A 20676-nucleotide genomic window follows, 5' to 3' on the forward strand; every position below is an offset into this window, starting at 1 on the left:
CCGGATCTCCAAGTTGTCCCACTGGGCCCTGTAAGTCTCCTTACTCTGGGCAGGACCCTGTGTCCCTCACAGGGTGTTCAGTGCTAAGGCTCTGTCCTTCCCCTCCTCCCAGGGGTCCTGAGGGCAGGAGGGTAGACCGTGATTCCTCCTCAGACTGGGTCCCTAGCAGGGGGAATGATCTCCTTGCAGACTCATAGAACGCTTGTGGGACATGTCTCCAGAAGAAGAAAAACCACAGGAAGACTGGAGGACCTTATAAGTCATTTTCCTTTATTTTCTTAATATATAACAGAACTCCAATTCCAAAGAGACATACACGCAGAGCAGACAGGTGTAGGGTCCTGGTACACAGCAGCCAGAACCAGGCAGGGTTGGGCTTCCCCCTCCCCTCCATTACCACCCTCACCCCTCCTGGCCCCTGGCCACCACCCAGGCAGCAGCAAAGCTGGCAGTGAGAGGGGCAACCTCACGGTCCAGAGATTAGCATTAGTGCTAGACTTGGCCAAATCATTCTCTAGCTGTGGGACCTTGGACTTCAGTTTCCTTATCCATTAAATGGGCTAGAAGTCCCTGCTAGGGAATGGAGAAGAGAATGCGCAGATGTGATGTGTTGGTGACAGTTAAGGGCTTTCTGGTTGTCCCACTGCTTCTAAATACCTGTGCCATCTTGTCTCTTGGTTTCTGCTGCCATCATTGCTAAGGGCACAGGAGCAGAGCTGCTCTGGCCCTTGGAATTGAATGGACTTATGTAGACAGCTGAGTGCAAGAATCCAGCTTCCAAGTAGACTCTGTGCTCTGAACTGTCCTTGGGCTTCCCCAGCAGCTACTTCATCAGGCCAAGGCATGGCTTCTCCCCTCCAGGTCAGTGAGGAGGGAAGGCTGTGGCTGGCCTGCATGGCAAGTCTGTGCCCCGGGGCCTCAACACAGGAGCTCCAGAAGAACGGCAGGACATGCTTCTCCCTGCTCAGGGTCAGCCAGGGGCCCAGTGAGGGCATCTGCCTGCTTGGGCTGATCTGCACCAGGGTCAATCTATACTCAGACTGTGGCCTTCAGATAACCCAAGTGCTCTATGATAAACACTCACCAGCATAATGATGACCTGTGTCTATACATTGGCAAGAGGAAGTGGAAAACCTGAAGTAATGATCAATATGATGCATTCGTAGGTGGAAAAAGCCTCACTAAAAACTCAATGAAGTTACGGAAGCATTCTTTCCCCGCCAAAATGGCCTGCATTCTACAAGAACAAGCCGCCTAGAGGCGCCTCTCCATAGAGGAGATCTCTGCTATGCAGCCTGCCTGCACGTGCACACACATACACCAAGGGCTGTGGCTGCAGCTGTGTCCTTGGGGAAAGAACTCAGGGCAGGTGGGAAAAGCAGCACCAGTCTTGACTACATCTTCTAGAGCCAGGCTGTATCTACACTTGCAGAGTCCTAGAGGGGCCTTGGGGCATAGAGCTCTGTCTGGCCTGCCACTTCCCAGATCACTGAGATAGGGATGATTCCACACAGCACATCCAATGGGAGGGCCCTGGGCGCAGACAGACCCAAAGGGCCAGGGCTTGTCTGTGGCTCACTGCTGCCCCTGCACCTTCTGAGACCCCCTGCCTCTCAGAGCACCATGAGGACAAGGCACCTATCCGGAGAAGGAGGACCACGCCAAAAGGCACAAACAATGGTGGAACCCAGGCACCCACGCAGGTGAGTCAGTGAGTAACTTTGGGATGAGGAGAGACTTTCTGGCAACCTCCCATCACACTCTAAGGGAAAAACTAGCAGGTGGGTCCCTCTCTTTCACCTCCTCTGTTACTTCTAGGGAGTGAGAGAATTGGTAAATCTTCATCCCCAGGAAGCTCTGAGGCCAGGAAACAGAGAAAGAGAAAGAAAGAGATAAAAACGCTGCCAAATGAGGCTTGACTACGCAGGTCTGGCGGATCATGGGAAGTGACTTTGGCCAGCTGGTCAGAGTATCTGCAGTATGGGTTTCACCCTTCCCTCCCCGCCCCCAGCGTGGATGCCTGGCTAGACCCCTTCTACTTGGGCTTCATTTCCACCCTGGAGTTGACGTCGTCAGAGTCCAGGTCGTACTCCTCCACCTGGCCGCTGGTCCATACCTTCACACGGTCTGTAAGGTCGCTGCTGCGCGGGGCCAGGATGAAGTCGTAGATGAGCACAGCCAGAGCACCCCCGATGAATGGCCCAACCCAGAAAATCTAGAAAACAGACCAGATATGCTCAGATGTTATCTGACCTGGTCCTGGAGGTGCCACTGAAAAGTCCCCTCCCCTGGGAAGCTGTCCCTGATCTCCCTACCCCAGCAGATGGCTTCTCTTCCACCTGTGACTGGGACAGAGGCCAGCAGTGCCAAACTCCAGCAACCCCCATAAATGCCCAGGACAGGGCGTGTGGTAGGGACATGTCCTTGCCTCATTTGGCATGCCTCTGTCAGGCATGGTCAGTACCAGCCACTTCTCTTGTCTTTTTTTTTTCCTTTTGACAGATGACCTCACTCAGGACTCAGGACTCACCAGGGCTAGAGAGCAGTGATGTCTTCATAGCTCACAGCAACCTCAAACTCCTGGGCACAAGTGATCATCCCACCTCAGCCTCCTGAGTAGCAGGGACTACAGGTGCATGCCACAATGTCCAGCTAGGTTTTCTGCTTTTTTGTAGAGATGAGGTCTTGCTCTGTTGCCTAAGCTAGTCTCAAACACCTGGCCTCAAGCAATTCTCTGGCCTCAGCTCTCAAAGTGCTGGGATTATAGGTGTGAGCCACCACAGCCAACCACAGCCAGCCCCAGCCTCCTCTTGAGGATGGCCATTGACCTCACCCTCCCCAGCTTCAGAAAGGTCCTGGAGACAGCCCAGTAAAGATTGACCTAGAACACCCACACCATCAGCAATAACAGCTAAAAGCCACTGAGCACTCCTTCTGTGCTGTGCTGTTTACAGAGTGTACCCTTTCCTCCTCCTGGAATCCTGGGGAAGTAGAAACTACCATGTCCCCACTTCACAGGTCAGGAACCCGAGGCACCAAGAGGCTAGGCAGGCTGCTCCAGGTCACACTGAATCAGAAAGTAGCAGGGCCAGAATTGGGACCCAGGTGTCACTATGTTGTGGGGATGACTTGGGGTCAGCAGCATGGGGCAGGTGTTGGCCAGGAGAGCAAAGGGGGCCACCCCCTACCCCTGCATCTTAGGTCTGTTTCCTGACTTCCTCTGCCCTGGCCGTCTCCCAGAGTTACAATGATGAGAAAGGACACCACAAGGGTGGTGTTGGGCTTACCAGATGATGCCCAAGCCTCCTGCCCACCCTTCACTGGGTGGGCTTAGCCTGTGGGTCACTTACCCAGTGGTTGCTGAAATTGTGGGTGATCACCGCAGAGCCAAAGGACCGAGCAGGGTTAATACCACAGCCAGTGTAGTCAATCTGTGAGGGAGACAGACCAGGGTCAGGGGAAAAGAGAGGGAGGTCAAAGGCAAAGGCAGAGATACGGAGGGGAAGAGAAAGTGGTAAGGAGGGACAGAGAGAGAACAAGAGGGGACAATGAGATCCAGACAGAGAGAGAGGCACCAACCCAGAAAGCTGGCTGGGAGGTCCCTGTGCTTCCCTATCCTGGGCAGGACCCTGCCTCATCCCCTCAGAGTTGACCTACTATTCCCCTACCTTTTGATAGCACTTTGGCAGGACACCCCACCAGCCTCTGCCCCCTCCCCTCAACCCCACCTGGGAGGGCCCCGACTCACCGCCAGCAGGTGTCCCAGGGCTACAGAAAGGCCAATGGCAAGGGGGGCTGAGCCACCAAGGTCACGGCGCCTCCGGTCGGTGGTGGCCAGCACACACAGCACCAGCTGCAGGGTGCCGATGATCTCAATGCCCAGGCCCTGGCCTGCGTTCACACCACTGGCCAGCTGTAGGGGAGGACAGTGAAGCCCAGTGAACAGACCTGTCCCAGGCCTCCCAGGCCCCCCAGTCTCCCTATGGCCAGCCCCTGAGTGTCATCAGATCCCATCACTGAGCCCCTCCCATGCCCAAGAGGTGGAAATCAGGCCTATGCCTCCCACACCTGGGGATGACTTCAACTAAGCCCTAACATCTGCCTAGGCCCTGCCACTCTGCCTAGAGGCCGTAGAGGCCTAGGCTGAGCTGGGGCCCCCACATTCAGCTGCATCCAGGCCAGGGTACCCAAGGTCATGGGCAAGGACTGAGCCCAGGCATGGGAGGACATGGTCAGGGACATTCCTAGCACACATGAAAATGGGTGGGATAGCCAAGCTGGGGACATGGCTTCATACCACTGAAGTCCATAGCAGCCCAACTCATGCCCTGCTACAGCTAAAGATCCCAAATCTGGGAGCACCTTCTCCAGTTAGTCTCCCGTCCCTCAGTCACTGTCTGTCTGTCTCTCCCTCTTCTTTGTGCCTGTTTCCCTTGTTGCCTCCACCCTCTGTCTCTCCTCTTTCACCCCTCTCTGTCTACCCCAGTCCAGGGTCTCTCTCCCATTCCTTCTCGCCCAGACCTCCCCATCCCTCCTTCTCCCTCCTTTCTCCCACCTCTCCGCTCCACCTCGCCTTCCCTCTACCTGGCCACATAGCCCCCCCACCCCCCACTGTCTGGCTGCCACGTGCTCCTCGGCCACTTTTAGAAACATGAGTCATGGAAAGAGAAGCAGTGGGAGCTGCCATGAGGTCACAAAAGCCCTCACCCCGCAGCTGTACCAGGGAGCCCTGCACCCTCCTCCATGTGGGGGTCCCCCTGCCCAGGTGCACCCACATTGGGAAGCTGGACCACATAGGTGAGGGCCCACTTGCAAAGATGCCTGGACATGGCCACTCGGGCTGCCTTCTCCCTGGCAGGGATGGGACATCCATACAAGCCAGAGCTAGAGTCTCACTTCCCAGTTCCCATCCTGAGGATATGTGGGCTCTCCAATGCCACAGGGGATTTTGCAAAATCCTAAGTGGGCACCTCACACTTCTAACTCTCCAGAGGTTTTCCCAGCTCCACCCTGAGGCCATCTTACAAGAACAATTCTTTTCCCGCCTTTGTCTTTAGCCCTGGATTACAGGGAATGACTCACATCCCCTCTGCCTTGCAGCCCCAGCTCTGGGCCTTTCCTGGCAGACCCCAGAGCTGCATCCCCTTAGGTCTGCCAGCCCTCTGGCCAATGCCCAGTTCTCTTTCTGTCCTGAGGCTGCGCGGCAGAGGCAGAAGGCCTGTATTCAGGTCTTGACTTTTCCACTTGCTGGTACCACAAACATGGCCTGTCCCCTCTCTCATTCCTCAGTTTCTCCATCTGCATAATGGATGTAATTGTCCATGGCCACTCTCCAGAGCAGGTGGGAGGTTCAAAGGCAATAGGACATTTGGAAAGGGTTGGCTCTTGTTCTGGTTCTTTCTTACCATATGCGTAAGTTTTGGGTATAGGCAGAAGGGCAAAACCCTGTCTGCACTGGGGGTGGGGGGTGGCGGTGGGGGGTGGAGGTGGGGAAGTGTTGTGCAGAAGGGAGTGAGGTAACTAGAGCTGCTGGCAGCAGCTTGCCCAGGGTGGAGGTGAGGCTGTGAGACGAGGCTGGTACTTGATGCCCAGCCTTACTCACACCTATGAGGTTGACTCCTCTGTGTCGGAGCACTCAGAAGCTCACAGCCTCTTATCCTCTCCCTGCTCTCCAGGGTCATCTAATAGCTAGCTGGCAGCAGTCCTAAAACCAACCCTTCCTGGCTGATTAAGGGAGCCACCTCTGTAAGTGGCTCCTGCTTCAGACTCCCTCTGCCCCTTCCCCGCCTCTCTCACAGATATGGCAGGAGGTTAGGGAGACTAATTTCCTCCTCTGGTTCTTAACCAGATCTGGGAGTCCCAGTTCCTACCCTAAGGCACGGATCAGAGCAGGGGGTACAAAGTAGGCAGATCAGGAATCACAGTTCCAGACCCAGTGCTCAGAGTCCTGGGGGAGAAGGGGCAACCACCTGCCATAAGAACTCAGGAATGTACCCTCTTCCTGATTGCTGAAAAACACATGGACTGATAACCTTTCTCTCCAGTACCCACTACCATCACAACCACCAGTAAGCCTCCCAGTAGGGGAGGTAGCAGCTACTGACAACCTTCCTTCAACTTCCTAATACGCTTGCATTATTCACATGTGGAAATACTTGATAATTCATCATTGGAAGGGACAGACAAGACCTACTAAAACAATGTCCAAGAAAGAGCAGGTAAACAAATTGAGACTTATGTTGTTTACAGCCCATTAAATTTGAAACAATTGCTTAAATAGGGCCAATCCCAATTGTGGTCATTGGTTAATGGAAAAAATACATGTTTGCATATCCCCAGGTAGTTTCCCCATCCTCCGCCCAGGTCTCATATTTCACCGATTGAGAGAAAAAAACAAAAAGTAACAATCAGTGTTGTAAATGCAAGTGTAAGCTATATAATAATCCATAATAATTAGAAAATAAAAGCTCTGTTTGCATACCGAACCCATTTAAGCCTGTTGTTCACACCCTACTAGCTCCTAGAAGCCTTTCCGGATGGATCCCTAGCTGGCATTGACTTCTGCCCCAGCCCCACTATGCCTCGGTTGACCTTTCTGCACGTCTTGTAGGAAAGGAATCTCCTGCAGCCTGTGTGGGCACTTGTCTCCTCCTGGCCTGGAAGCTCAGTGAGGACAGGGTGGGGGACCATCAGTGTCCCCTATCCAAACCCCTGCAGGGAGGCTCACTGGGAGGTGACAGAATTGGCAGAGAATGCCATTATACTATAACTCCCACCCTTTCTAGAGGCAATCTGCTCCAGAGAAGCTCTCTGGACCCAGGGCTCTTTTATTCCCTTTCTAGCTAGGAGACCGTGGGCCAAACGTTAGCCCCTGGGCCAAACGTTAGCCCCTGGGGGCCTTACAGGGCAGCCTGTGCAAACATTCATTAAGGTAACAGATGGGAAGGCTGAGGTTCAGGGAGGAGACAGCAAAGTTGGCTTCTTTGCCCCATGTTCAATGCCATCCCTCACTGATAGGACAATGCACTGGCTACCCCTGGCTGTTCTCAGTTTGAGCTGGGGAACTGGCAGAAGGGGGCCTGTGTCTGCCAATGTGTTTTGAGCTGTAGGACAGCCAAGGCTGGCCCCTCCAGACAGTGGGCTCTGAACCTTCCCTGGTGCTTGTGGGCAGGCCAGCCAGAGTAGCTTCTGAGGCCCAGGGCTGCTGATTTGGCCTGGGCACCCTGGCAGCCCACCCTCCCTTAAAGAGCAGCAGGCTCCAGAGACAGGTCTGACTAATGCCCTGAGAACTTGCTCTGGAGGGACAGAAGACAGACAACATGGAGGCCTGCCTCACCCACCCCAGTGCCTCTAGGACTCAGCACTGGATAGTAGAGGAAACTTACTATGCCTCAGCATGTCACCCCTCCATGCATATTCACATGTTTTGTGGGCCTCCATGTGTCTTTGTAGATTGGTGTCTGCTATATCTATGGATGGCCACATGTGCCTGGGGATGATTCTCTTTCTCTTTTTTGTTAGCTAGACCTTAAACGGGTTTGTTACATAATAACTAAATTTTTAAATAATATATAAAAGCACTACAAAAGGCTGGGCACAGTGGTTACAGCTGACGGGTTCGAACCCAGCCTGGGCCAGCTAAGCAACAATGACAACTGCAACAGAAAAATAGCCAGGCACTGTGGCAGGAGCCTGTAGTCCCAGCTACTTAAGAGGCAGAGGCAAGAGAATCGCTTAAGCCCAAAAGTTTGAGGTTGCTGTGAGCTGTGATGCCACAACACTCTACCAAGGGCGACATAATGAGACTTTGTCTAAAAAAAAAAACCCTACAAAAATCCCCAGCCTGTATGCACCAAACAATGTAGCCTAAAAATAAGTGAGGTAAAAATTGACAGAATTACAAGAAAAATTGGATCAATCCACTAGAAGGGTGAAAGATTTCAACAATCCTTCCTTAGAAACTGACAGATTGAAGCAATTAAAAAATACCAATAACATGAACATGGTAGATTTGAACCACATAATTAACAAGCTTGATTTAAGGAAAATACAAAAAAAAAAAAATTAGAGCATGTACATTCTTTTTAATCCCATGTGAGACATTTAAACAAAGTGATCAGGTGCTGGCCAAGTGGCCTCAGCAGTCCCTGGGAAGAGGCAGGATCCAGGATGCCAGCTCTCACTGAGAGGGGCTCTGCACAGCACTGGGCCCTGGGAGGCTGAGCTTTGTGTTTGTATCGCTGTGTCTAATGGCGTTTCTGAGTGTGTTGCCACGTCCCTGTGCATCACACCCCCACACAGATGCCACTCCTGCCTGCAGAGGAGAAGGGAAAGAACCCTCACAGAGAGAAAGCAGCAACTCTCCGAGAGCCCTTTATTTGCTCCAAGAAGCCATTTCACCTTCCTGACAAGAAACAATACACAAAGCAATGGCTTCCTCCTTCCCTCCCGCCTTCCTTGCTCCAGGGCAGGGAAAGGAAGAGGCTCCACTGAGCAACCCCCACCTGCCCCTCCTGGTATTGCAGAGTGGGACCACCCAATTTTAAGAATGTGCTCTGTGTCCTGTGGGTGTGCCCTCCTCATGTGCGAGCACGTGTGTATGTTTGTACATTGTGAGCGTGTGCGCATTGAAGCCGCACAAAGAATCAAGAGCTGAGAGCAAAAGGCTGGGGGCATGGTCCTGCCCCGACATGACCTACTCTGCCACCTTAAAAGCCTCCACAACTCTGTACCTCAGTTTTCCCATCTGTGAAATGGAGGCCGTGGCCCCAGTCTCCAGAATTCCTCCCTGCCTGGCGTGGAACTGGTCACTCTCCAGGCCAGGGTCCAAACAAGGCCATTGGCACTGCTGGTCTCAGCACAGCATAGCTGTGTCACAGAACCTCCTACCCACCCCACTGGACCCCTGGCAAGCCAGACACACCAGAGCAACCTCCCCGATAGATAGCTTCTACTTACACATCCTTAATGACAAAAAGCTTACAGGCTTAAAGGAAGCCCTTTCTCCATAAAAAAGAAAATCCTTCACTACCATCAGCAGAAATCTGCCTCTCAAGAGGCCCTGATGGTGAGATTTCAGGCACTGAAACTACTAAAGAGGCTGGGCCATTTTCCAGTCTTTTCAGCCAAATTCTGAGTTAGGGGTTTCAGCCTCAGGATGTACTTGCCCCCCCTCAATAAAAACTGTAGCTCCTTGGCTGAGTAAAGACAGCCTCTCGCTGATCCCCTGGGAGCCATTCCACTGGACAAGGAGCTCTCTGGTCCCCAGAGAGAAGCCCTGGCCATATGTGGGGTCTATGGACAGCATTTTTCTGCCCACACCTCCAGGTGTGAGGGCATGGATCACAGTCATTTGAGAGAACCCAGACGACACTGGTACTTCCAAGGAGTAGGGATGGTGGCCTCTGATGGGTGGGGCCCCTAGAGAAAGCAGGGAGCACCATCTGGGCCCTGAAGTCAGGCTGGGGAGGACCGCATGGAATTGTCTTGGAATGAGCTAGTGGCCTCACCTGCACTGCTGTAAGGCTATGTGCAGGGGGAGGCACAGGTATGAGAAGAGGCTGTGGATGGGCAAGTGCCCTCAGCAGGTCCTGTCCTCTCTCAGAGCATCACTCCTTCAGATGCGTGTTCCAGGGCAAGCTCTGGTCAGTATTGGCAGTTCATGCTGGGACTTGCAGGGCTTCCGTGAAGGCCCTAACGGGGAAACAGCCTCAAAATTTTCCATGGCAAGGGAGCCTCCACTGCAAAGCTCCTGTCTCTCTGTGCCCTCCCCCTCATCTGGCTCTGGATGGAAACAGTAATTATGTGTCCCAGCTGTAGCACCACTACCCAGCCCCCTGCCCCTCCCTAGGCAGGCTAGGCTGAGCAGGGGACATCAGAAACTCTGGGTCCCCCTTTCCCCAGCCCATCTCTAAGCTCTGGAAGGTGGCATGGAGGGGCCTCTCACTCTTTGGTCGGGGAAACTGGGGGAGGCGGGACAGCTCAGGGCTGGGGTCAGATCCCAGATGCTGCTACATGTACAAGCATTTCCCTAGCAGTCAGGCCCTGAGTCAGCAGGGCTAAGAGGACTCCTCAAAGACAGGATATTTGCCCCTGCTCCAGGGGCTAAAATCACAGGCCCTAGAAATCCAGCTCCCTCCAGTTCACTGTCAGAGACAGTGGTCCAAGGAGGTGAGGGCCTCTGGTCCAAACCCTAGGCCCTCACTTCCATCCAGAGCCCTACTCTACCACCACTACCTCCAGTCTGACCATGCCCAGCACTCTGAGCCACGGTCTCCACTGCCTCCTGGCCTGTCCTGATGCAGTCCCTCTGCCTGGAAGCCTCTTCTCTCTCCAGAGCTTTGTGTGGCACCTCCTCCCTGAAGTCTTCCTGGCCCTCCCACCCTTCAAGTTCAGAAGTTCCTGGCCTGCCTTGACACCTCTTATCACACCTGCCTCCTGCTCTACCTCTCTGCAGTTGTGGGGGACTTATCAGCCCAGCTGACTCAGCCCTGCACTCAGCTCCCAGCAGGTCCTGGCGGGAGACAGTAAACAGAAGAATGAGAAAAGCCAGCACCTGTGAGCACTCCAAGTCACCAGTGTCCCCTGCTTCCCAGAGCCCAGCCCACCCTGAAATGTCCCTATTTCACTGATGGGAACTAGGGCCACACTGGCCAGGGCAGCAGTGTATGGCATCACAGGCCAGGGTGCCCACCTCAGCCTCAGGGCTTCTCACCCTTGGCCAAAATTAGAATTTGGCTTTTAGAATCAGCCAGGACCCTGCAGACTGAGTGAAGGCCCTTGGACTCTCCAGGGTGTATCCTGAATCCTGACTCAGTCAGGAGAAAGTAGTCTCCACCACGTCCCTAGGGGACACCCCCTGACTCACCCCAACCGCTTCCTGTCACTTCTTTCCCTATTTTCCTCGGAAATCTCCATGCCAACAACTTGACCCACCCAGGTTTTGGCCAGGGTGGAGCCCAGGCCCAGAGTGGCTGTGGGAGTGTCCCCTGGGGCGTGGAGCACGTGTGGCCTGATGCCCACCCTGTTCTGACCCTCCTGAGACATTGAGGCCACCCCAGGCTCCTCCATATCCCCCTTTCAGGGGACACCTTCTCTGTTTCTGGGCCCACCCTGTGCTCCTGAACCCTAGCCCTCCAGTGTCTGGACAGGGTGGTGCCTAAGCCCCATAACACTTAGTGCCTAGGCGTTGCCCTCCTGGGCCTGGCCTCAGGGGCCTTTCATCCAGCCCCAGGGATAGGCAATAAGTCTGAGGCAACAATGTGAGCATGAGCTGGTAGCAGGGGCAGGGACCAGAGATGTCAGCAGCTTCAGGGGCTTTGGCACAAAGGACACCCAGCAAGCCAGAGGCAGCCTATGAACCCATGAGCCTGCCCTGGCCCAAGGCTGGCCCCACACTAGACTGCTCCTTTTTCTCCCCCATCAGCAACCTGTCCAGCCCAGATATCGGGGAGACTCTGGAAAATGAAGGCCATGGAGGGGACGGGGCACCAGAGCAGGGTGTGGCTGGATCTAGATGGCACTGAAGGGGCCCCACCCTCCTGCCTGGGATGCCATAGCACAAAGTGCAAAGCCTTTGCCAGCAAGTGCACAGGGTCTTGAGATGGGAGATGGGAGGGCCAAGACAGGGCCAGAAGGCCTGGGAGTCTCAATCTGTCCCCTATCGGGACCTTTCCCCACCCTCATTGTGCCCAGTCAAATCCCAGTGTGAACTTGACCCTTCTCAGCAGAACTCCCCAAGGCTACCAGCTCTACCCCCACTGGAAAGACTGAGACCGGAGGGCCTGGGATACGGCCTGCCTAAGCTCTGTTCCTGTCTTCCCTGGCTAAAGTCTAAACTCCAACCTGTGGAGCTAATCTTCAATCTCAGGTTGAGCAGAGGTTGGCTCCAAAGGAGGCTGGGTAAAGTGTCTCTATGACATGAGAAGTGCTAAGCCCCCCTCAGCAGGAAGGTGCCAGCTGCCCTCTGCACCAGACATTCTCCTGGCCTCCCTCACTGCCATCTCCAGGATCTGAACTTTGGCTGGGACGCGAGAGAACAGCTGGTCTAATCACCACTGCCATCTCCAAAGAGTCCGCAGCAGGCTCTGGTACCGTCCCTACACCTGTCTGCCCTGCCAGGGCCCTTCCAGTCTCATGTCCCTAGAAGTCACTCTTCCTCTCTGCACCTTTGCCTCTCTCCTTCCAACTGAGTGTCCACAAGCCTGCTGGCCCATCCCTTGGGCCCTTGGAAACCTCCTCCAAGCCGTACTCAGCCTCTCAGGCCAAAATGCCCCCTGTTGTGGCCAAAGCACAGTTTAAGCTTGCACTTGGCTGAGGAGGTGGAAAACCCCAGATCCCTGACAGCAGGCAGCTGCCGCCCATGGCCAATTAGCTGTGCTAAGCAGCCCAGGAGGAATTCACTTCAGCAGCTGCCATCCAGTTGCCAACATCTGCCTGTCATTAGGGACCCCAGCCCAGACCCCATTCAAAACAAGAGCACTGGGCACACATGGTCCACACACTCACCTCCCACACCCTCACATGGCAGCAGAAACATATACACAGCTCACCCACGCTCAGAGACCCATGCCAGCAAGCGCACACACACACACACACACACTGCCCAGAAGCAAAGCCCAGCCTACGCCCCTAGCTCACTCTGCAGTCCAGAAAAACTGCCCCACACAGCCCCAGCAATTTTCTTCACTTCTTTAGCTTTGTCTCATGCCTGGGGGCAGAGGAATGAGAGGGGGCTTTTTTCTTGATTCCTGGGGGCAATTTGTTTGGGAACCTATGTGAATATGAGAGGCTGTTTGGTGGCCTGAGGGGTCTCCCCAAGGGGGTCCTGTTCACACACTGGCTGCAGACATGTGGGCATCTGGTGCAGGTGGCTGGGACAGTGGGTGCAAGGTTGCAGGAGGAGAGAGCTGGCTGCATGGGCAGGACCCAGGGCTGAGAACGGCTGGCCCAATGTTAGCTGCCTCCAAAGCTCATTCCCCACAACAGATGCCCCACAGGGGACGCTGACAAAACTATTATTCTCTGGATCTCAGCTTCCCACAGTGCCTGGCAGAAAACAGGTCTGGGCTTCAGGCATAACTGAGTTCCAGCCCCAACTCTGATCCCAACTCTACATGACCTCCAGCAACCTCTTGTCCTCTCTGTTACTCAGTGACCCTATCTGCGCAATGGGCAGAGGATGGGATCAGTGCCCTCAGCACTGCTCTAGAACCCCCCAGCCTGGGGTCACCCCACTCACGTCATTGCGGCCGAGCGAGTTCATGGGCAGGGAGGAGGTGATGCCCGAGAGGATGGCGGTGGCGACAATGGCCCCCACGCACTGGGCGATGATGTACATGACAGCCCGGAGAATGCTGATCTGGCAGCTAAGCAGCAGCCCCAGTGTTACGGCCGGGTTGAGGTGGGCACCACTGATGTGGCCCACGCTCTGGGCCAGCGTGGCGATGCTCAGCCCGAAAGCCAGTGACACCTTCACATTGTCCTGCACCGCCGTCTGGTTGCTCCCCACCGGGTAGTTGAAGCCCAGGGCAGAGCCAATGCTGATGAAGACGAAGAGGGTCATGGCCAGGAACTCAGCCACCACTGCCCTCCAGAAGAGCTTCTTTTTGAACTCGCTGGCCATGCTGACAGGGGTCTTGGCTGGAGACTGCTGCCTGGTGCTCAACTCCCTCCGAGAGCTGAGCCACAGCCTGGGCTGGGCCTATTTATAGGCTGGGGGGAGGCGGGGGGGGGAGCACAAAGGGAGGAAGGCCTCTCCTCGTGCCTGGCCCGCCCCACACCACACGGGCCTCCTCTCGGGATAGATGCAGACACAGCTCTGCTGTCGGCCTGCCAACTTTTTTTCTTCCTCCTCTCCCCCTCCCTCAATCTCTCCCTCCGCCCTCAGCCCTGCCCAGCCCAGGGAGGCAGGTGGGAAGCAGCCAGAGCTCTAATAGGCTTTAGGAAATTCCTCCAAGCTGGCCCCACTAAGGAGGCCAGAGAAATCCAGGTGTCCCCACCCCAAGAGCTAACCTCAGGGGTTGCCCAAAGGCAGAGCACATTGGAGGGGGCAGATGGATTCGGCGGGTGGACATTGACCTCCCTGGAGTCAGGCACTGAGATTCTGCCTGTATGACATCCCATCACACTCCAGAGTGGCATTAGTCTGGAGTCCACGGGCCCAGGGGTCCAGAGGGACAGTCTGGGCTTCCCACACCCAAGCACAGGCTCAGCAAATGCATGTCACTTTGGAGATGTCCCAGAGCCCCCAGCTGCACCAGCTAGGCCTCAGTGATGAGGGCACAGAGACATCAGAAGGTGCAGGGAGTTTGTCTGTGGGCTACTGTGCATGCTGAGATGGCCAGGGCATTGGGAAGCCCCCATCTTAGGAACTCGCAAACTTTTCAGGAGCAATTTGGACCAATGATTTTAGGGAAGTTGGGAGAAGATGGGGACAGTTAGGATTTTCATCTCAAAGGTAGTCAAGCTTGCCTGTCTGGGGAGATGGGAGGAAGGACCTGGAGATAGAGGCCCAGAGAGGAGAGGACAGGAGGCAGGAAGTGAGCAGGGGAGAAAGAGGGAGACAGAGAGACACGGACAGAGAGGAGGAGAGACACAGAGAAACAGGCAGAGAGAAGGAAAGACAAGAAACAAGGAATAGAACCTGAGTGGAAATGGAAATGAAAGGAAGAGATGAAGTCCAGCCAGAGATAGTGAGACAAGTGGGGCTGAGAGACAGGCAGGAAGAGCCTGAAGGGTGAAAGTGACAAACTAAAAGAGAGGAGACAGGACTAGAACCAGAGCCAAGAGGCCGAGTGGGGGAGAAGGAGGGAGGAAGCTCAGCAGGGAGAGGTCCCCCTATGGCCAAGCTGGCCCAAAGGCTTGGTGGCACCAACAGGAGGCAAGGATCTGGCCTACAGGGCCAGGACACCTGAGCTCAGCCCGCTGGCCTGTGTCCTGGCACGGAGTATGTTGGAAGAGCAGGGCGGGGCTCTGGAAGGGCCTGGGTGATCTGCGTCCCTCTCGCCTCCCACCTGCCCCACCAGTAGTCCTCCTCAGGAATATTGGTGTCTCCCATTTAAAGGTGGGAAACTGAGGCTGGGTGAGGGAAAGGACTCCTGAGTTCTAATATGACAGAGGCAGAGCAGGATGAACACATAGGTTCCTTCTGTTCAGGGGCCATCCTGCAGAGAATGACACTGGCACCCACCCACCACGCTCAGGGAGAGCTACAGGGATGAGCCTGGTGTGTGCTCACTGGAAGCAGGAGGCCACCTGAGGTGGGGTGGGGGAGCAGCCTTCATATATGTGCTTGGACCTATAGTATGCAGTGGGCCTGAGGAAGGTGTTAGTGTGGTTGGTGGCCGGCGAGCTCCACCTGCTCAGAGAGCCCAGAAAGCAGGAACCAGGTAATTGGTGCCTTATTAACCATCTGAGAGAGGGAGCTGCCCTGCTTGGCCACTTCCCAGAACCTCCTCCACATCCTTTAGTCTGAGAGCCTATCCACACGGCGAGAGGCTCCCTCATACCACTGGCTCCTGGCCCTGTGCCCTGGTGGTGACACTGGCCCACATGCAGAGTCTTCTGGTCCATTCCCCAGGGCCTCCAACCAGAGCTCTCCCTGCAGGGACTTCCTCACTCTGGGGCTTCAGAGGACAGTCCTGTTTCTCTGGCAGACCAGGCTTTTGCAGGCCGGGCTGTGGTGCTCCTCAGATTGTGGTCCTCTGGAAGACGACTATTTTTCTCAGGCCACAGGCTCCTGCCTGTCCTCCTCAGACCATGTTCACTGAGGGACATTTGTCCTACACTCCTCTTCCCCCTGGACTTTCTGGTTCCTGACAATGCCCACACCTGTCCCTGTCCTGCTCTGCTTGGTGCTAAGTTCTGAGGCTGGTGGGGACTGAGACCCTGTTCCTCATGGATAAGGCAGCAGAGGGAGAGCTGGTCTCAGGCCCCAGGGTCTCCTGGACTTAGGTCAGCATAGTAGTGCTGCACGGCAGAGGCCGGAATAGGGCTTATGCAGGCCTCCGTGCATCCTGGGTGTCCCTGACAGTGTCCACAGGCCAGGTCAGCATCATGATGTACTGCTGTGGGCGAGTGTGACCTGGAACTTCCTAATTCATCCAACAAATATTTGAGCAGCACCTATCATGTGCCAAACATTGTTCTGGGTATGGGGACACATCTGTGGACAAGAAAGACCAGCTCCTTTTCCTCGGGAAGTTTCCGTCCCAGCATGTGAGCCTGCAGGCTCTATGAGGACACTGTGGCTGAGCGTGACTGTGGAGTATGTATGAGTCTGAACATGTATTCGGAAGAAGCCCACCAGGCCCTAGCACAGGGCAGGAGACAGGGAACCCAGGGGTAACCGGTTAGGCAAAGCACTTTTTACCCAGGCCAAGGAGGGCCCACTAACCTCAGGATGATAGGATCCTCAGGACACTACCCTGCCACTCTCTGCATGTCCTCCTCCCCCTTGCCAGTGTGGCCTCTGCCTTAATGCCATCATCATGGCTCCATTCCACTGGATAAAAGGCATTGCTGTGACCAGAGTGCAAGTGCCACCAGGAACGTGAATGAGGACCCTACTTGCCCACCATCTCCCCCAACACCCAGGGGCCTCTGTGCCCATGCCCGACCATTTGGATGGGAAAGGGTGAAAGTTTGCTGCTGCAGCCCCAGGCTCAGGAAGGACCCAACCCCTCCACCTTCTACTCCCTTCTCTGCCACAAATCCAGGCCAACCAGGAAAGAAAGGAAGGAAAGAAATGGCATCTGGACAAGGCCCATCTTCCCACAACCCTGGAAGGTGCAGCTAGTAAGTGTTTTGCCAAGGAAAGGCAGAGCTGGGATTAAAATCCAGCATCACCCAACCCTGGAGCCCACATCTGGTTCTCTGCCCACCTGCTAGGGAAGGCCCCCAATGGACTTGGTTACCAGATTAAAACCCTAGCCAGTTCTGTTGTCACAAAAGCAAGTACAAGGACTGGGAGCTACAGGCCCTGAGAGGTGACAGGATGGGCAGGGGTAGTGTGGGGACAGCCACCATGTCCCTGCATAATTGGCTACGGGGTGGGGGTGGGGGTAGGAAAGGAAGCATTAGGCTAAGAGTTAGTACAGGGAGAAGCTGACAGGGTGCTCAGAGCCCCCCTGCTAGCCTGGGGAGCTTGGTCTCAGAAACAGGAGATGTTTCCTGTTTCCCAGCTGGCCTCCTGTGTGTCCTGACTTGGTGGCTCACCCTCTGTTGGCTCCCGAGCCTCTCCATGGACAGTGTCACATGCCCAGCCTCTAGAGCCCCTAGACCTGAGCACCTGTGCCAGCTCCTGAGCCCTGGGTGGAGCTTGAGGTCATTCTGGTTTGGGCACTGTCTGGGCCTGCTGGCAGCAGCAGTCTCGGCAAACACTTTTCCAGATGTGCCTCATTCCTGACATGCCCAGGAGACCATGTCCCAGTTACAGTTAGCTGTTCCCAGAACTATCTGGGCCCGTATCTATGGGGACCAACAAGAGAACCCCAGGCTTTGTCTGGAGGTGAGTGGCTAAGGGGCCACTTCAGGGTGTGGCCAAGGCTGTTACCAGCCAGAAGCTTCTGTTAGGGCAAGGCAGAAGAGCTGAGGGGGAATGGACCCTCCCTCTGGGCCCAGCAAGGATTTCCCACCCACGGGCCTGCTATGGGAAACAATGACTTCACTCCCTCCAGGAGGCCGCTGGGAAGCCAGAGTGCAGGGTGGGAGGGGCTCGGACAGCAGACTGGTCCTGACCATCTATAACAGTCACCATCACCTTCCCACAGCTCAAAAGCTGTGACTTAGAATTGCTTACGCTTTCCAGGACTGGGTGGAAAGCACATATAGGGGTTAGGGATGAACAGGGCACAGCCCTACCGTGTGGGACAGCAGGGATGGCAGGCCTTGTAGGAGAGAGAGGTGAGGAGGGGCTGGTGCGGCTGGGAGGGAGGATGAGGGTGCTGTGGCAGGAGGAGGAGTGTGGATGCCGACACCCAGGCACAGAGCCCAGGTGCATGGGAGCCAGAGTGGCTATCAGGAGTGAGGAGGGGTGGATAATGAGGGCCTTTCAGGGCAGCTCATGGAGAACACCAGGTGAGGAGTTCCAGCTTGAGAGACCCTGGGGCAGTGGTGTCTCCTTTGTGGGTCTCTGTGCTCCAGGCTTGGGGCACCTTCAGGTCTCCTTCACACAAAGGCCAACTACTACAGAATGGTACTGAGTCTGAGCTCCTGCGGGTACAGGCCTGTTTGGGTGGCCTGAGAGCCAGGGCCCAAAGGTCAGAGTAAGGGGAGGGATGGAAGCTTTCAAGGGAGCTGTGAGCCTCTGACCAGTTGGGAGGGAGTCTCAAGGAAGGGTCTTTTCTAATTACTACCACCCCTTCTCCAGAGCTCTCAGGGCTGTGTCCTGTGTCCTGAGCCTCTGCTTCCCTGCATGCTGCACCCCTGCAGAGCTGAGAACAGGGCTGGGTGTGGTGGGACTGCTCCTCAAAGTATTTTGCAGGTCTGCAGCCTTCTGATTTCAAGATTATTCTTTCTTAAGCACCAAAGGAAGCAAGAAAAGCTTCACCTTTCTCTGCTGCACCACTTTTAATGAAATGATTTGTTCTGTAAAGTTTGGATCAGTCACAAGGCTGCACTGAAGGACCTAGAAGGCCAAATGTTGCCTTGCGGCCACAAGTTCCCCACCCCTGCCAGGCACCCACCTCCTAAAGCTCATGAATTCCTCCCTGTCTGACCCATAACTCCTAGGGTAGTTCAGGGTCACATGATCTCTCTTAAATCAAAACCGAATTTAGCGGGCCACTAGTGATTCACCAGAAGCGGAACAATTTAGTAATTTTCTAGACTACTGCCTCCCATGCTCTTCTCTCCCAGCCTGACTCCACCCTTGCTCCACCCTGCTGCCCTGAGCCTGGGCTGGGGGTTGCATCTATTTCTAGAAAGCAGGATTTTGTGTTTTGCTGTCTTATTATCAACTATCTGACATCAGCGCCCCCCTTGATGCCACGGAGGATGAGCCACAGAGACAGAATGGAAAAAAGCTGCCCCCAGCCCAGCTAGGGCCCATGAAGGATTGAAGTACACATCCAGGGATGGAGGCAAAGACTCCACAGTTGGGCTGAGCTCCCATACCTGAATCAGGGCATCCTAAGGAGACGGGGCTGCCTCCACCTCCACACCAGCTCTGCTGGGGGCAGAGAATGTCCTCCTCGAAGGAGTAAAGTCACATTTTCCCCAGCTATCCCCTGCGGGTGGGGAATCCCCACTTGCCCAGAAGGGCGGGTATCCGTGGCTTGCAGAAAAAGCTGGTGGTGGCATTTATGCTGAGCTGCCAGCCCACACCCTTGGGAAGGGCAGGGCAGGACAGAGTCTCTGTCCCTGTGGGCGCTGTGAGGCCCTGGAAGGAAATTTGTGTGTGTGTGTTGGTGGTTTGGGAGCACTTCCCACTGGACTCTTCTGCCCTGGGTTGGCCACCTCGGCAGCTTCCCTTCCACTCCATCTGCTCTGGGATCCCTCAAAAACCTCCTATTTTGGCCTTTTTACATTATAAAACATCAAGATTGGGAGACAGGGGTCAGATAGCCTTGGATCTGTGGCCCTCATACTGTGCATGGGGAAACTGAGGCTCAGAGAGAAAAGGTAAAATGCCGTGGGGTCTTCTGGTGGGTCAGGATGGAATATGGTCCTACCTGCCTGGTCTGCCAGCCATACCCATGCTCTTCCTCCCCTCCTCTGGTTGACAAAACCCCCTCTCCCCCAGATGATAGTAAGGACTCAGGAAAGTGCCCTCCCAGACCAGGAGGCAAGAGGCCTAGGTTGCTATGGGTAGCCATAGGATGCTCCCTAATCCCCAGCATCCCCAGACATGACATTTTAGAGTATCCGAGAAGGGCCTGAACCAACAGAGTCACATCAACCCTCTCCAGCACCACTGCAGCTCCTGAACTGCCCCATGACTCTGGGATGTCATGATCCCCCGGCCCCGCCCCTCACTCCCTGCCAGTGTCCCAAAGAGGAGTCCACAGTGAGTCCGGCAGGCAGGGACTCCAGGCTCTCTGGCAATTTCTCCCTCCCCTGGATGTTCCCACACTGTCTGACCCCTGGTGTTGGGTCCCACTCTCCCCAGGTTCCCGTTGTCCTGCACAGCTCACTGCTTCTTCCCTGGCTCCATCTCCTCCTAAGAACCACCAAGGCCACTGATGCCACTCCTACCACCCCAGCCACAAATTCTGGTTGCCCTTGCGTCCTTGGGGCCCTGCTATTGCTACAAGCCAGCAGCAGTGCTTCAAAGGACCACACCCTCTCTCACATCTTCAGTGAGTCCAACATGCAGAGTGAGTTCCAGCTGAAGGAGCAGATGCCCAGCCAGGGAAAGCCTCAGTTCCCTCAAGGGCCTGATGGCAGAACTGCTCACATGCTGGTGGCGTCAGAGCTCTGGTGAGGTTCCATTTTCACTACGCTCACACCTCCACCTCACTACCAGGATCGATGGATTTGTCTTTATGCCAACGGAGCTGTAAAATCTAATTTCTAATATCTTTATGTGTGGAGGAAGGGCCCATGGAGGCAAAAGAACCTGGGGCCCACAAAAATCATAATGTGACCCTGACCCCACCACCATCACCAACACCAGCCAGCAGTGCACAGGGTGGGGCAGAGATCAGCTGTGCTTGAACAGAGCCTACAGAGAGC

General features: G+C 55.1%; 1 protein-coding gene across 1 annotated transcript; it reads right to left on the reverse strand.

Moving 5' to 3' along the window:
• Positions 1–249: 249 nt before the first annotated feature.
• On the reverse strand, positions 250–13802 carry AQP1 (aquaporin 1 (Colton blood group)). The gene is made up of 4 exons (XM_053608578.1): positions 13241–13802; positions 3749–3913; positions 3351–3431; positions 250–2215 (listed from the first exon to the last, which is right to left on the reverse strand). The coding sequence occupies exons 1-4, from the start codon at positions 13622–13624 to the stop codon at positions 2036–2038; spliced, it is 810 nt and encodes a 269-aa protein (XP_053464553.1). The 5' UTR covers positions 13625–13802; the 3' UTR covers positions 250–2035.
• Between the last annotated feature and the right edge of the window lie 6874 nt (positions 13803–20676).

Source organism: Nycticebus coucang, chromosome 11 (genome assembly GCF_027406575.1).
Source record: "Nycticebus coucang isolate mNycCou1 chromosome 11, mNycCou1.pri, whole genome shotgun sequence".
NCBI lineage: Eukaryota > Metazoa > Chordata > Mammalia > Primates > Lorisidae > Nycticebus > Nycticebus coucang.